Source organism: Lutzomyia longipalpis, chromosome 2 (genome assembly GCF_024334085.1).
Source record: "Lutzomyia longipalpis isolate SR_M1_2022 chromosome 2, ASM2433408v1".
Taxonomy (NCBI): domain Eukaryota; kingdom Metazoa; phylum Arthropoda; class Insecta; order Diptera; family Psychodidae; genus Lutzomyia; species Lutzomyia longipalpis.
Genome location: NC_074708.1, coordinates 39,860,242 through 39,875,911, shown reverse-complemented (window position 1 = coordinate 39,875,911; position 15,670 = coordinate 39,860,242). Strand labels below are relative to the sequence as shown.

General features: G+C 32.0%; 2 protein-coding genes across 6 annotated transcripts in view; one reads left to right on the top strand and one right to left on the bottom strand.

The window, feature by feature from the left end:
• LOC129791411 (uncharacterized) overlaps positions 1-15,670 on the bottom strand; it is a 95,008-nt gene that overhangs the window by 76,940 nt on the left and 2,398 nt on the right. The window lies entirely within an intron of this gene.
• On the top strand, positions 10,594-14,378 carry LOC129791414 (putative gustatory receptor 28a). Its single transcript, XM_055829583.1, has 3 exons — positions 10,594-11,140; positions 11,330-11,553; positions 14,169-14,378. Exons 1-3 carry the CDS (start codon positions 10,651-10,653, stop codon positions 14,250-14,252), a joined length of 798 nt encoding a protein of 265 aa, XP_055685558.1. The 5' UTR covers positions 10,594-10,650; the 3' UTR covers positions 14,253-14,378.

Genomic DNA, 15,670 nt, shown 5'->3' with positions numbered 1-15,670 from the left:
TTGACGTGTTATGGTGGAAATACTAAAAGCATTGAACAATTCAAAATAAGATTTTATGCTATAAAAATCTCTTCAGACGATTAATATTCAAATTCATTGATATTTCTTTCCCTTTGTTTCCATCCACAAAACAACATTGTATTGTTGGAATTCAATCAATTGCGGAGAGTTGGTTTGGAAGCCAATTGACTCTATTGTCTCTTTTTCTATTACACTGCAACATATCTACCTCAAATTTGCATTAGATTCTATGTTAGAGGCAATATACTGTAATATTAATTAACCACCACGTTGAACAGATCAAGACAAACTTTAGAAATTCTTCAGCCATAACAGATTGAAGCAAGGGGTGATTATCTGTGAATGAAATTATTTGGATCTTGGCAAATATTCGGATTATTCGTTAATATTTGTATAGTCTTAAAATGTCTGTGGCTAAGATAGAGGTGCACTTGCCTGAAGAAAATATTTAATTTAAGCCTAAAAAATGATTTAAATCATGCCCAAAATAGTAAATTCAACTCAAAGCGTGCTAAATTCAAGCCTAAAAATGACTAAATTACAGCCTAAAGGTTTTCAGCCCTAAAAAAGCAGAGATTAAAGGCCTGGCCATACAACAGCGTCAAAAGACGCTGTTCGTTGTTTTTTCTCACTTGCTCTTTGTCAAATTGTATTGCGCTGTCACTGTCAAACAAGAAACGCGGTTTCTATGTTATATAACCGCCTTTCTTGTGTGACAGTGACAGCGCGATACAATTTGACAAGGAGCAAGTGAGAAAAAACAACGAACAGCGTCTTTTGACGCTGAAGTATGGTTAAGCTTTAAAGAACAGAAACTTAAGAAAATATATTTTTAATTCAAGCCTAGAATGAACAAAGAGCAGCCAATTGAAGCTGAAACGGGCTAAATTCAATCCTTTTTATTATATTTGGTTTTCAACCCTAAAAAGGCATAGTCTGCAATCTCGGAAAGCTTATAATAGTTTTTAATTAAAGCCTAAAAAGGTACAAAATTAAAGCCTAAATAGTAGTAAATTCAAGCTGTAAAAGGCAAACTTTTTTCCGATTTTTAGCAATCGATGTTTATTAGAATTAAAATATTCAAACCTTCATAAATATTCGGATAATTCGCCTTAATAGCCAAAATATTCGTCAGATAAACACCCCTTGGGTTGAAGAAGTTTAACAAATTTATTCAAAACGGACCAAGATATTCTTTTGCAAAAAAAAAAAACTTGCAAAATATCTGCCAAAGTTCCAACAACATTGGCCACAATATTCCAACAATGTGTGTCAAGTATTCTTGTATACCATGTTGTGCGTACTTTGCACACTCTATTGATTCTGAGGTATCATTATACATCACAACCAATCCATTGAGAAGTATTCTCGTGTATTTTATTCTATACCAATTATAAATCCCTTTACTTTCTTCCAACACACACCTCCATCCATGCAGTGAATTTCACAAAAAGGTTCGTCAACAGAATCCACCACCCCCCACCCCCATCATCGCCATCAACAATGTGTGGTGTTCAAGTTTTACCATTGAGTGGTTTGGTTGACTCAAGTGGATCAATTGTGTTTGGGGCATCACAATTCACAAAAGTGGAATTTCCAATTAGGATTGTCAGCAACTTAATATGAAAACTGTGAAAACTCACCCCTTCCCCAATGAAAATTTGAGGGGTTTTCCCACACATCATCTCCCTCACACTCAGGAGGAATTAATTAGAAACATTGTCAATATAAAACCGTAATTAAAATGTAAAGTTATCTTATCATAAAACGTTCACAAATATTGATTTGTGTGGGCTTGCCCAGCAACCCTTAAAATTGTATGTATCTGTCTTACATAAATGTCTAAATTTAGACTTGAAACCTAAACCTCTTTCCTTCTATTTTCCACTAATCTTACAAACTTCTCCGATATCGACAAGGAAATTCCTCTCAAACTATTTTCTTATCTATTATAATTTTAATACACTGACGTCCCAAAACCAAAAGAATTTCCTACAAAAAAAAATTAAAGACAAAACAAAGATTTATATAGTAAGGCATCCAAGATTTCTACGAACCACTACTGTGTATACCTAAACAATGTACATAAGATATATAATATCGAACCATCTTAATGTTGATTTGATGTGGGAAAGTTTATTCTTTTTGTCAGGCTCACAGGCAAGACAGATTGAAAAATATGAAACCCATAAAAGTCAATCAAATAGTATTGATTTTGGATTTAGTGTCTCTCTCTCTCTTCCCATTCAATTGGCTACAATTCGGAGAAGTTTCTATTGGATTTCCGCGAATATACCCAAATAAATAATGTATCTATATCCCAACACGTATATATAGATAGTTTGTTCAAGCAATAAAAGACCATGTATGAACTTTTTTTTTCGGGGCAAAAACACGATGATTTCATTTATAAAAATTGCACAAATTTCTCCCAAAAAACTGCTTGTAAAAACATAATGTTTTAAGTAAATTTGGTGAAAGTGGTTTTGAATAGAGCGCCACATTAAACTGTTTTACTAAAGCTGACAAAAAATTGTGTAGAAATGATTAATTTAATTTGCTACACAGAATTAAATTAATTTGAGCATATTCACGTGCAAATTTCATAGGAGAGAATGACCTAAACATGACCCTTTTGTACTTCATTTACATAAAAATAAATTAATTTTCAAATTTTATTGTTTTATTACATAATTTATCAACTTTTGAATGATTATATTTCGCTAAAATTTGGTTCTAAACGCAATTTTCCGATTTTCCGAATTTTCCACAGTACTGTTTTATAATGTAGGTTTTTCTCATGATCTTTTCGATGGATTTTGATAGGAAAAACGTCAATGAATGAGTAGATTTGACCAAAGATTGTACCGGAACAGATTTTTAAAATTTTAATCTTGGGCTAAAGAAAAGTGGAATAATTTTTTTTATATTTTCTTTACTTTTTTTTTTACTTTTCTCAGCTCCAGCATTGAAACTTTAAAAATCATTCCGGTTCAATCTCCGCAAATATCTCCTTTTTCTTTTGCTTTTTACCGGATTAAAATCTATCGAGCAAATCTTGAGAAAAATCTAAGAATTTTTTTCATATTCCGATTTGCCAACTTAGTTGCAGAAAAACTATATAGGGTCACATTTAGTTCATTCTCCGCTATTTATACAAATATTTTTTAATTAAACAAATCTGCTACTTTCAGCAGCTTTGTCCGTGGCTCTCTCAACCGCCCACAAAAAGTAAAAGTTGTTTTAGAAGTTTTCTTGTGTTGCTTTTAACTTGACTTTTTGGTGACAAGCAAACAAATTTGTTTTGCCAAAAAAGGAGAATCATAAAAAGAACAAGATAATAAAATTCAAAATTGTCATCAGTTTAGAATCTTGAGATTATTGCTGTAAAAAAATGTGCAAAAAATAAAATGAAAGGGAGTCTCATTCTTAACTTAGAACTACTTTTTTCTTCTCTTTATTCTTTCATTAAAAATTCACCAAAAGCGTGTGTCTAACAATAAGTTGCAGTGTCTTGAAGGCAAAAGATTATACAGACAAACTTAGAGGAGTGTGAGTAATATCAGAGCAACGACTTCATTTAAATATCTTTTATTAATTCATGGCAATTAATGTCAATTTCAGCTCACATTAACCCATTGTAGCATTCACAATTCTTTAACAATTCCAGCAGTGACTTTGAGAAATTCTGTTCTAAACGTTCTAAAATATTAAAATTGAAAACTCATCAATCATCTGCTGTTCGTATCAATTTCCACGTGATTCAAAATTGCTGCCGCTGAGTGAACTGTTTTGGCTGGCAGAGGCGCCGACGAAGAAGAAATGAAAGGAACATTTCTCACGGGTTTTTTGCCAACTTTCCAGTGTTTGGGCGTGTGTGCAAAATCAACTAATGAGAAAATTGATAAATATCTGTATGCTGTATCAATTCTCCACTCGGTAATCTTGTCCTCAATTCTCTGGTTTGCCTACATAAATCGCTACAAGGTGTTCTATATGAGAACACCAGTTGGTACATTTGCCGATGTCATACAGCTGCTTGCCCCAATTCTAACGCACTTCATTATGATGATAGAAGCACAGAATTTTCGACAGATGGACCTCAAAATGTGGTCACGCATCACGCAAATGGATTCAGCATTGAAAGTGTCAAGTACACCACTGACCGCCTCAATGGTCAAAGCCACGACTTTCAATATATCATGCTTGATATTTGATATCTATGTCATTGCATCCGTTTTCCCCGTTGCACCGGAATGGGCCAGCCTGTGCACAGCAAGGATCTTCTCATTTTGCGTTGAGAGACTAATGATTACCCATTATGTCCTCTACATGGATTATATTGAGAACAGACTGGCACTCATTAAGGAACAAATTGACCGCCTCCCCTCAACATTCCGGAAGGTTGTGACAATAAAGAAATTAATCCATACCCACAGTGGCATATGGAAGTTATCGAAGGAAATAAATAAGAGGTCAACCTACGCTATCCTTGCAGCACTCATTGACAATTTCGTCCTCCTCACCGTCAACACTTACTGGGTCTACACTAAATTGCATTACGGCCATTTCGTCTTTATTTATGGTAATTGCTTGAGGCTGTATTATACATATTCCCTTCGCTATACAGTACGTGCCTATATATAGTACAAAAGGGTACTTCTTCGGTAGTATATAAAATAAGTAAAAGCTTTGAGAAATCGCACGAAATCCAGACTAATTAATTTGTGTGCCAACACCAACTTATACAGAACTTTTCATAAAGGCACTAATGAGATGCAATATACAATAATAAGCAAAAGTTGTAGCGTTTATATTGATTTAATTTCAAGTGGCTACATTGCAATTGAGAATGAAGAAAGAAAAGAATTATGCGAACGAGGAAATTTCCTTTAATTCATTATTTTTCCAGAAGTTTTTTTTTGTAAATTCTTTGTAAAGAAAACAAAAAAATTAAAAGATAAATTAATTATTTATTTATATTTTTTAATACTTTTACAATTGGTGTTTATCTGTTGAATATTTCGATTATTTTGCCGAATCATGACGATTCATCCGAATCTTAACGAATATTTTGAATTTTCTTAATGAATTATTTGAACTCGAAAGAATAATCTGAATATTCTTGACGAACAGTCCAAACTTTGTCGGAAAATCTGAATCTCGTAGAATAATTCGATTCTTCTTTCCGAATAATCGAAATCTTCTCAAAGAAAAATCCGAATCTCAACGAATAATCCGAACCTTGACGCACAATCCGAATTTCGACGAATAATTTAATTCTTCTTTACGAATAATATAAATATTCTTGACGAAGAATCCGAATCTCAACGAAAAATCCAAACTTTGTCGGAAAATCTGAATCTCGTCGAATAATTGCATTCTTCTTTACGAATAATTCTTTATAACCAAAGTCTTCTTAACGAACAATCCGAATTTCAACAAAAAACCCGTATTTTGACAAATAATTTAAATCTCTAAATTTCGACGAATAATCTGAATCTTATAACGAATAATTCGGATTCTTTTTGACGAATAACTATAATCTCTCCGAAAAATTCGATTCTTGACGAAAAATCCGAAAATTTTAATACAGATAAACACCTCTTATACTTTTAAAAATTGGTAAGCATCTAAATTCAAATCAATTTCATAAGAATTGCAGTTTAATCCAACATGGATTAAGAGTTTCTTAGATTTTTATTGGCGCCAATATATATTGCTAATCCTTTAGCAAAATATATAACTAGTAAATTTTTTTAAGTCCCAACAATAACTTAATACCCCAAAGGAGATGATTAAGGACAAAATCCTTCGATAAGATGAAAAATTCCCCTCAAGTTCTTTCCATGCAATATATCTATTGAACATCCAACAAAAAAGTAACACTCCTGGGGAAGAAATAATTCAATGTTCAAAATTCTATAAGGGATTTTTTGATAAAATATTCGTTACGCTTATGTAAAAGAAGCTGTAAATAAATGGTGTTGCACGATGCCATGGAGAAAAAAGGGAAAGAGGAGGTATAATGAAGTTACCATGAAAGAAAATTCAAAGTGTATTGCATATTAAATGGAAATCAATGAAATATTAAAGCAATGCAGAGGCTATATATTTCATTCTTTACCACGTCATGGTAAAATTGATATTTTAATATTCTAATCAGGTATAGCAGCATTGTGTAGAGCTGAAACGTCCTTTTTTATATAGATAGTAGGTACTTCCTACTATATGAGTACAATGCGCTCCCCTTTCGCATCGTATTATGATAAATAAGACACATAAATCACAATAAATATCGCAAATTCATTGAGAAAATAACGCCACAACCATGCTTCTACACTATAGCCATTATATTCGCGTAAAGTATGGGGTACACGGAATTATTTTGACCAAGAAATGTTACTCAACAACACACTCAAAAAAAGATGTTTCTTCTTTAAAATTCCAACGAATAAATTGCAAGAAAATTCATATTTTCGTGTGAAAATTCCCCCAAAAAAGCATTTTTTTTCTCTCTTCATTACTAACTTTTTATTTCAGAGTCATTCCTAGTTCTCTTCAGCCCCATAAGTTGCATAATAATTTTAACAAATTCATGTCAACGCTTGAAAATGATCAATATTCATTTGATTGCATCCCTCCACAAAATTCACACCAACAATGGGCAACTTGCAAGATTAATACGTAATTTCTCTATTCATCTACACAACTATCACACAGTTGCATCAATAAAATTTTTGGAAATTTCTCACAGCACATTATTGGGGGTAATTTATTCAATATCATGCATTATTTTCATTTGTACACTGTTAGAAATTACACACGCATATTTTACCAAAATTACAAAACTCTTGCAATGAATTGCATTAGGTATATTTTCTCTTATTTAAAAATTCATTTTTTTTCCTAATTCCCACTTTTTTGTTTGTTTTATTAAGGAAGTTATTTATTTGAATTTAGTTTTGTAAAAAAATACATATTTTCGTAATAAAGGAGTTTATTCAATTGCATACGGACCAAAACCTCATTCGAGGAAACAATCAGGATACGCGTAGTCTTGTAGAGGATCAAATAAGATTCAAAAAAATCTAAAGCTCAGCTGAACAAACAATCAGCAAAATGCCAAAAATGCAAATTATAGCATAACAATACCTTGCCAAAAATCATCGACGAAATATTAGCTGATCTTTCGTTGATGATTTTAACGAAGGTATTTTTATGCTTAAAACATGAGACAAAAAACCAAATAGTGACGTCATTGTTTGCATTTTTTGGCAAATTTTCTCTGTGACAATTTCTTAATCTTTTTCTGTTGATTTTCAAGGCAGGAGACAGTTTGTAATCTCAAGAATTCTTGAAGTCAGATTTTTGATAATTATTTCGCGTAAAATTTTTATATTCAAAACTAATATTTCGAACTGTAGTATAAATCTTTCTTCAGGTAATTAAATTAAATTTTTTAATCAAAATATTTAACCGAAAATCTATTTTGAAGAATTTATTAAATCTTTCTTGATTCTCTACAGAATTAAGCTTATTCTAATACATTCCCTAAATGAGAAGCTTTCCTATACAAAAATGAATAATCTCCTTTAACGTGTAATAATTTCTAACAGTGTACCTATAGCAAAATTTATTATAGCAAATTTATTTCATTATTTTGTAACATAAAATTGATTTTATCTTCTACTTTTCCCTACACAGATGATAGCAGCAATGACAACGTACACGACCATATTTATTCAATTCAATCATTCATTTTAATTCCCAACGTGAGTAACCTAATTTAATACAAAAATAAATCATATTCTGAATTCAATTTTGCTTCCTGTGTGTGAATGATGTTTGTTACCGTGAAAAATTTTCTATATAAAAGCCATGAAATATCAGCATTTTCCTCCTATTAGTTTTTCACAGTAAAATCCACAATGAATTTCCCAAGTAATGTTTATAGTTTTCTCCCATTAAACAAAATACTGGGTATTTCATCCATTAGTCGCACTAATAAACAAAAAGTTTTATTTACTGCCCTTGCCCTTTTGCAATTTGCCACACTCATTTTAACAATTTCAACCATTTTGTACTATGACAAATATATTTTTGTCCAAACGGATCCCGTATCTAAGCTCACGGATATCATTCAGTGGCTATCGACAACACTCTGTCATCTCATTCTCATTGCTGAATCCATAAAAAATTCCCGCATTGAGGAGAAATTGTGGCAAATGGTCCATCGGGTGCATGGTGAAGTGGAAAAGTTGAAAAATTCCCGGGAAATTAATGCAAAAATACGTAAAATTGCATTAAAAAAAATATTCATGGTCCAACTTACAACAGCAGTTGAATTGTACATTATCGTAACAATTTATCAAGTTCCTCCATGGCAAAAACATTGGATATCCCGTGAATTATCCTTCATTATCAATCGCATGGGAGTTTTATATTTCATCTTCTTCATCGATTGGATCAATTACCATTTGTTGTTTCTCTCCCAAGAAATAAAATTAATCGTAAGACATTCTCCCGGGAATCACATGGCAATTAACATCGAGGAGAAACTATCAATTGTAAAAATGAGAATACTCAAAAATATCCACAATGATCTTCTTATATCGTCACAAAATCTCAACAGGAGATTCCCCCTTTTTCTCCTCTTCTTCATCACGAGCATTATAATTTGTGTAACATGTGATTTATATTGGATTTTTGCTTATCACCACTTTGCCAATAATGCCTACATGATACGTGAGTAATGAAAATTTTTCGCATGCAAAAGGGGTTTATTCATTGTTGTCCAAAAAATACAGATCAGACAGAAGAAATTTATTAGAGGTACAAAAGAACATTCAAGAGCTAAATATAGACTGATTATTTTGAAAATATCACTTGAAACATAGACGAAGATGTTTCATGTATTTAAGCAACAATCAGGAATACGATGGAGGCGTGGTCTACGTATAATTCGGATAAGAACGACTAACAAAATTTTGTATAGGCTCAAAGAACATTAAAAAAAAGATATAAACAGAGATTGCTTTTTTTTAATATCGCTTGAAACATTGAAGCATTAGTTTCATGTGTTAAAGCAAAAAATAGGTATGATGGGGGCGTGGTTTACATACATTTTTCGCAATAATTTTCTGAAGAAAACGAATGAAAAAAAAAAAAGAAATAAACAGACAATGTTTTTCTAAAAAGATATATCGCCTGAAACATTGAAGCATATAAAAAAACAAGTAAGATGGGGGCGTGGTTAATGTATACTTTGGATAAATCTTTCCTCATTATTTATTCTCAGATGAAAAATAGATTGTCTGAGATAGTTTTCTTCAAAGCTTTTGAATACCCTCCCTGACTACACCACTGACAATAAACCTTTAAAAACGTTAACGGAATAAGAGAAGTGTACGTTTATATAAGAAGAAAAGTAGGTAAAGCCTCAAAACAAATTAAGAATACCTACCTAAACTATAAAACAACATTTAAATGGAAGCGTAATGAGAACGAATATTCTTCAGAATCATTTAGATAAAGTACATACAATGCAAAAAAGCATCGTGAAAAATTAAGATTTAATGTGAGGGGAATCACTAAAGTATCTCTCAAGGAGGGTCTTATATACAGTTGCATATTCTATTTTAAAATATTACATTTTCAACAAATTATTTATTCCTCCTCTGAAATAATGTATTTCCTCTCTCTTTTTTTCCTGTTTAATTTTAGAATCCCATTTGTGCATAGTTCCACCGCTTTTCACAATTTTTGCACTTTTTTATTCATGCCAGAAGTGCATACAAAATTCATCATTACTAGGAAACACTCTGCATACATTTATGCCCAACTATAAGTCACGAAATACCTACTCATACCGAATGGTAATTAGATAAATTAACGAGAAAAGATTCTTTTTTATTCAGTTTTTCTTTTTATTTTTTAGGTGAAACATTTTTCCCTTCAACTCATTCATGGTTCCTTTACATGGACAGGAATGGGATTTTTTGTATTTTCACATAAATTCCTCCTATCGGTCGCCCATTCGATTGTCAATTACATGGTAATTGTTGTACTTTGGATGCCTGACAAGAACATAATACAAAATGTAACATCGACAAATTAATTAATGAAAATAATGCGGAGAGTAGTATAATTGAATTAATCACGAAAGGAAGGAAACTCTTCACACCACCCCATATCAAAGTTGAAAGTTTCGTCGCTCTCTTTGGGAGTTTATTGGAGACTTTGGTCATTGCAGCAAGTTCCAATTTTGACTGAGACACGATGAAGATGGCAATTTTTGGTGCATCACCCTCTTGCATTGCAATTTTCACGCAAATTTTCCAATGCTGCGGATTTTGTTGCATTTCAACCCCACTGAGTTTAGCAAATTGTGCGTACATTGGTGCAAATTGTTTTCTTTTGCTTGTAGCATCAGTACATGTGGCATTGAAGGCAGCACACATCTTCAATTTATCATCGCAATTTCGTCTTTTTCTCGATATATTGCAAGTTTATTACCCCATTGGGGCGTATTTTATTGCAATTTGTGAATCAATCTACAAACGTGACCGCATCTTCAAGATATGGACCACCTTTCACCATATAAATTCACAACTTAAATCAATTGGAATGACAACGTATGAAATTCTCCTTGAAGTGGAGCTGAAAAAGTACTTAATTGAAGGAATTTTCATCAATTTGGTGGCATTATTTGTTGAAATAACAATTATTAGTCGTCTCGACACAACATCGGGATTCTTTGAACATCGCTTAGCTGTTCTCATCCCCTTTAATGGAAATCGCATGGCAATATTTCATTTTTTACTTTACATCCACATCACTCGAAGCTATTTGCACATTCTTGCAATGCAACTACAAAGGATTCACCGCAAAATTGAACTTTTCCCCCAACCACCCACAAAGCATGGTGATGCACTACATGGTGAGATCAAAGCTCTAAAGGTTATTCACAGAAATTTATGGGAAATATGCTGTAACATCAATAAATCATTCAATTGGACACTTTTGTGTATCATCATCATGTACTTTCTCATCATCATTGTCGATCTCTACTGGTGTTTCCTCAAAATTCTCGTTGGATCATCAAATCACATTACAGGTACCTATACTACATACATATATACATATTGATTTGTATGTATTTTCCTAACATGCCCTGATAAAAATGTATTACATAAATTCAATATTGTCAACCCCATATGTGTGCCATTCACCCCCTTCAAAATTACATTAATTTTATTTATTCTCTCTTTTTCCTCCCTCGTCCCTGTATGTGTGTGCTACATAGAATCCTTCCTGTGTCCAATACCTGTCGTCCTTTCATTCATACCACTTGTTTACACAGCTGATTCCCTACTCAACGCTCCAAGGATCATCCAAAGGAATCTCCATGAGCTACAGATGGAAGCACAAAATAGGACTCTCCATCAATTTGCACTGCAAATTCACATTCTCCATGTGGAATTTACACCAAAAGGGATTTTTCTTCTTGATTTTAAACTCTTTACTGCGGTAAGTGGAAGCTCACTTTTCAACCCTTTCTGTTTCTTTTTTTTTCATTCTTTTTCTGTGCCATGTATGGCTATAAATCCTTCTCACGTGTCAGTCGTAGGTTTTTTTTTCAATCATCGTTACACAAATAGCACGTATGAAAAACTGTACCGATTTGTAACATATAATTTGGAATAATATTGCTGCATACACCTTGTATTACTTTACAAAGTATTGTTATTTGTGAAGGGAGAAAGGTGCGGAAAAATGGGGCATTTTGTGGGAAAATGGTACAAAGTTAACTTTTCTGATAAGTGCAGTAAAGTAGCAAAAATAAGGAATATTGCCAAGAATCTCCAGAATATAAATTAGAGAATTTATTTTTGAAGACTCCATTAAAGAGCAGTTGCGCTTAAATTAGAAGAATTTATGTTACATTACTACATAAAATGTTACTAATAAACAGATAAAAGATAAACAATTCACTTTAATCTTGAACTTTGAGGATTTCCCAATCAATGAAAATCTTGGCTAAATAAAAGGAAAACTTTCAAGTTTTAAGGTTCTTTAGAATTTATCAAGAGATCTTGAAATTCCAAAATTGAAAAATTCTTTATTAAAAAATCAAGGGAAATTCTTGCCTTTTAAAGCACGTGCTATATCGATTCCTGTTAACCTAAAGAAAAATAGAAATATTCTTTCTTAACATTCCTGAACCAGGAATCAATGCAAATTTTTCAGATTCTTGAAATTTCTAGCCAGAAATTAGGTTAAGTTCGTTCTGGAATTTGAAGACTAGAAATAAAATTCCAGAAAATTATTTTTATTTACCCAAAAAAGAAGAAAAAAAAATACAGAACGTTCTTCTCGTTTCTAGCGATCCAAGAACTAATTGAATACTAAAAGAGATGTTTTTTCTAGTTTTCTGAAACTTTAAGCTTGATTTTGAAAAAAAAAATTCCTGACTTTTAAAACTAGGTCAGAAACGTGAATAAGATTTCTAGAATTCTTAATCAGAAGAAGTAAATGAATATTCTTTAAATTATTGAAATAAATACCTGGCCAAGATCAAGAAATTCTTTCGTCTTTAAATTCTTAGCCAAAAAGTAAGGAGTGTTCTAGCTATTTCTTAAATTCTTGGACAGTTATTGGGAAACATTCTTTACATTCCTCAATAGAATCTCGCCCTTAAATAGAAATTAGAAAATTTCTCGGCGTTATAAAAAGTCCTTGAATTTCTTGCTTATTCTTTATCACAAATTAATGAAAATTCTTCAAAATTTTTAAATAACTGTCCCCACAGGTATTAAAGAATATTCTTTGTGTCTTAAAATTCTTAGATTGAAATGAATAAGAATTCTTTAAGTTATAGAAGTAATAATAATTTCGATTTATGAATCAATTATAATTCGCAATATTCCTGAAATCTCTGGCTAGAAATTATATTCTTGAAGTTCCTCAAACTTCTAGACAGAATCTTAGATAATTCTTTGGATTATCTTTTCTTTGACGATGTTTCTTGTCTTCTGAAATTTCTGACCGGTATATTCTTTAAATTTTTTAAGATATATGATTAAAAAACTATTTTTTTTAAAAGATTTATGATTAAAAAACTATTTTTTTTTAAAGATTTATGATTAAAAAAATGATTTTTGACGTATTATTACTTCTAATTTTTTATATGAGAGTCTTAGCTTTTCTAACCTCTGAATAACATAAATACGCCCAGATTAAATTCATTAAACGCTTCATAATAATCCTTGATAATTGACTCTAAGTAAAACCAGGAAAAGAATCTAGGATGATGTCTAGAACTAGATTTTTTCCTTTAAAAGTTTTAGTTTCTTAAAAATTAATTTTTATTCTAAATCAGATTTGCAATTAAACTAAAAATAAATATTTTTTTCATTCTAAATCATAAACAAATTTTTTTTAAAAGCTTCTTAAACGTTTCCAAAACTCATATTGAAAAGAAAAATTTTATATTCATGTTTATTATTTGAAATCAATAAAATAAGAATTGAAACAGAAATAAAATCTTTCCTCGCATTTGACCTAGAACTTTCCTTTTTAATTATTAGTCACCTCGAATCAAAAATTCCAAATATAACTTTAATATTAATTGCAGGTAAAATTCTCATGACATATTATGCAATTAAAATGTCCATCAATCTCCATATAATTTATCGCAAATTAACCTCCCACCTACACTCATATTTTATGGGTACTTTTGTTAAAATTTAATGAACATATCTCACTCTCTTTCTCTCTCTTCCTCACACATAAAGTTGAGGCACAAAAGAGGGAATTTTATTTTAAAAAATTCACATGTCTGGAGATTTTTTTTTGGAAAATATGACGCCCTTCTTAAAAAAAATAATACAATATTCAATGAAAATTCACTTTCGTTAGTAGAAGAGAAAAAAAAACTCACTTTCAGTCAAAGTTTTTTTCCGTGATATTTCTTTTCTTCCCCCGTGGGTCTTTTCTCGCACGATGTTTGGAACACAATGGGGGGAAAGATTGCATAAAATATTTATAAAAATTTATGTTTATTCAGCGATGTGTTTGGCTGATTAATATCTATCTTGGCCTCTTTTTATTTTCTCTCTCTTCTCTCTCATCTCTCCTTGCAGTTTGTCACCACAATGGGGATGTACTTAATTATATTAATTCAATTTGAATACGATAGATCACAGATTACAACGACGTTCAAATAAGAGATCTCATCGTCTGAACAAACTTCTGCACCAAAGCAATTATTTGTATAAAGAATGATGATTCTCACTGCGATATCATTGTCACAGGAAGGAGTATTATGTATGGTATAAAAAAGCTCTAAGGGCTTGCTTTTTGTGCATTCATTGAATTTTCTGGCAAATAAAATTATCACACAACACTGCAAATTGATTTGCATTTGAAAATTCTACAAGATCGTGTGAATGGCGACGAAATCGTGCCCAATTTTGCTCTTCTTCCAAATTCTCGCTCTTTTTCACGCGAAAACAACATCACGAGAAACGCGCATCTTTCTCACAATCTTCTACACAATTCTTGCAATTTTCACTCTCACCATCGCCTTGGTGTACAAGGTAATGATCTTTGATGTTCGCACGACACTTGGAGCAATTTTGGATATTATTCAGCTTGCCCTACCCATTGCAACGGAACTCATAGCTCTCACGGAGAGTTTTCGCAAGAGAAAAATCTTTGGAAGGATATGGCAAAAATTCTCAGAGATTCAGGAACATTTGGAAGCGATTCCAGGCTATTCCGGTGATATCTTTGCAAAGATCCATCGAAGGTTCTTAATTAAATTCCTCCTGTTCAACGGTGGAGCAACATTCATTGAAATCTTCATCCTAATTCGTCTTCGAGAGGACTATCCATGGCTAAGGCACCGAAGTGCAGCCTTTCTCCCTTCTCTCTTTAGCCGATCCCTCATCTTTCTCTACATTCTCCACGTGGATATTCTAGGGGGATTATCTAAGCAAATCACAGAGATTCTTCAAGAAATCTCAAAAAGACAGAAGATCCTTCCCGAAGATCGAAAAACAATTAAAATCTGTTGGAAAATTCATCGAGAATTGTGGCTGTGTGAAACATTTCTAAGGAAAGTATTTGCTCTGTCAATCCTAGGGATCATTGCGAGCTACAGCATCCTCCTAACAGTTGATTTCTACTGGAATTTCAAAGCTTTCTTTCGTGCTTCTACCAACTATGTTTTAGGTGAGTTTAATGGATTTCTTTTTCACTTTAATGATCAATTAATTTTTTTTTAATTAAAAAAGGAATATTCTAATATTCAAATCAAGTTTGCACTTTGGAGAAGAAGAAGAAGAAGAATAAAGTAAGAATTGACCAATGAATACTCTTCTTGAGTTTATCAGCCAATCAGGGAGAACTTTTAAGTCTTCTTCTTATCTATTTAAATTTCAAAAGTTAATTTAACCATTTAACTGGATGATCAGTTAAGCTTTATCCAACAAGTAGGGCCTAACATAGGGTTACAATCTGTAGGGGTTGCACCCGGACTCTTCGAGTTTTGGGGTATTATCTCCGGTCTACAGGTTTAGTATCATTTTCTCCAGGTTAAACGATTTATTTATTTTTTGCTTTTAATCGTTTCAATTCATAT

What these genes read in the sequence shown, in the direction of transcription:
- LOC129791414 (XM_055829583.1), top strand. Translation starts at nt 10,651, where the DNA reads ATGACAACGTATGAAATTCTCCTTGAAGTGGAGCTGAAAAAGTACTTA. An exon ending in ATCATCAAATCACATTACAG is followed by an intron (nt 11,141 to 11,329) that starts GTACCTATACTA and finishes TGTGCTACATAG; the next exon opens with AATCCTTCCTGTGTCCAATA. An exon ending in ATTTTAAACTCTTTACTGCG is followed by an intron (nt 11,554 to 14,168) that starts GTAAGTGGAAGC and finishes CTCTCCTTGCAG; the next exon opens with TTTGTCACCACAATGGGGAT.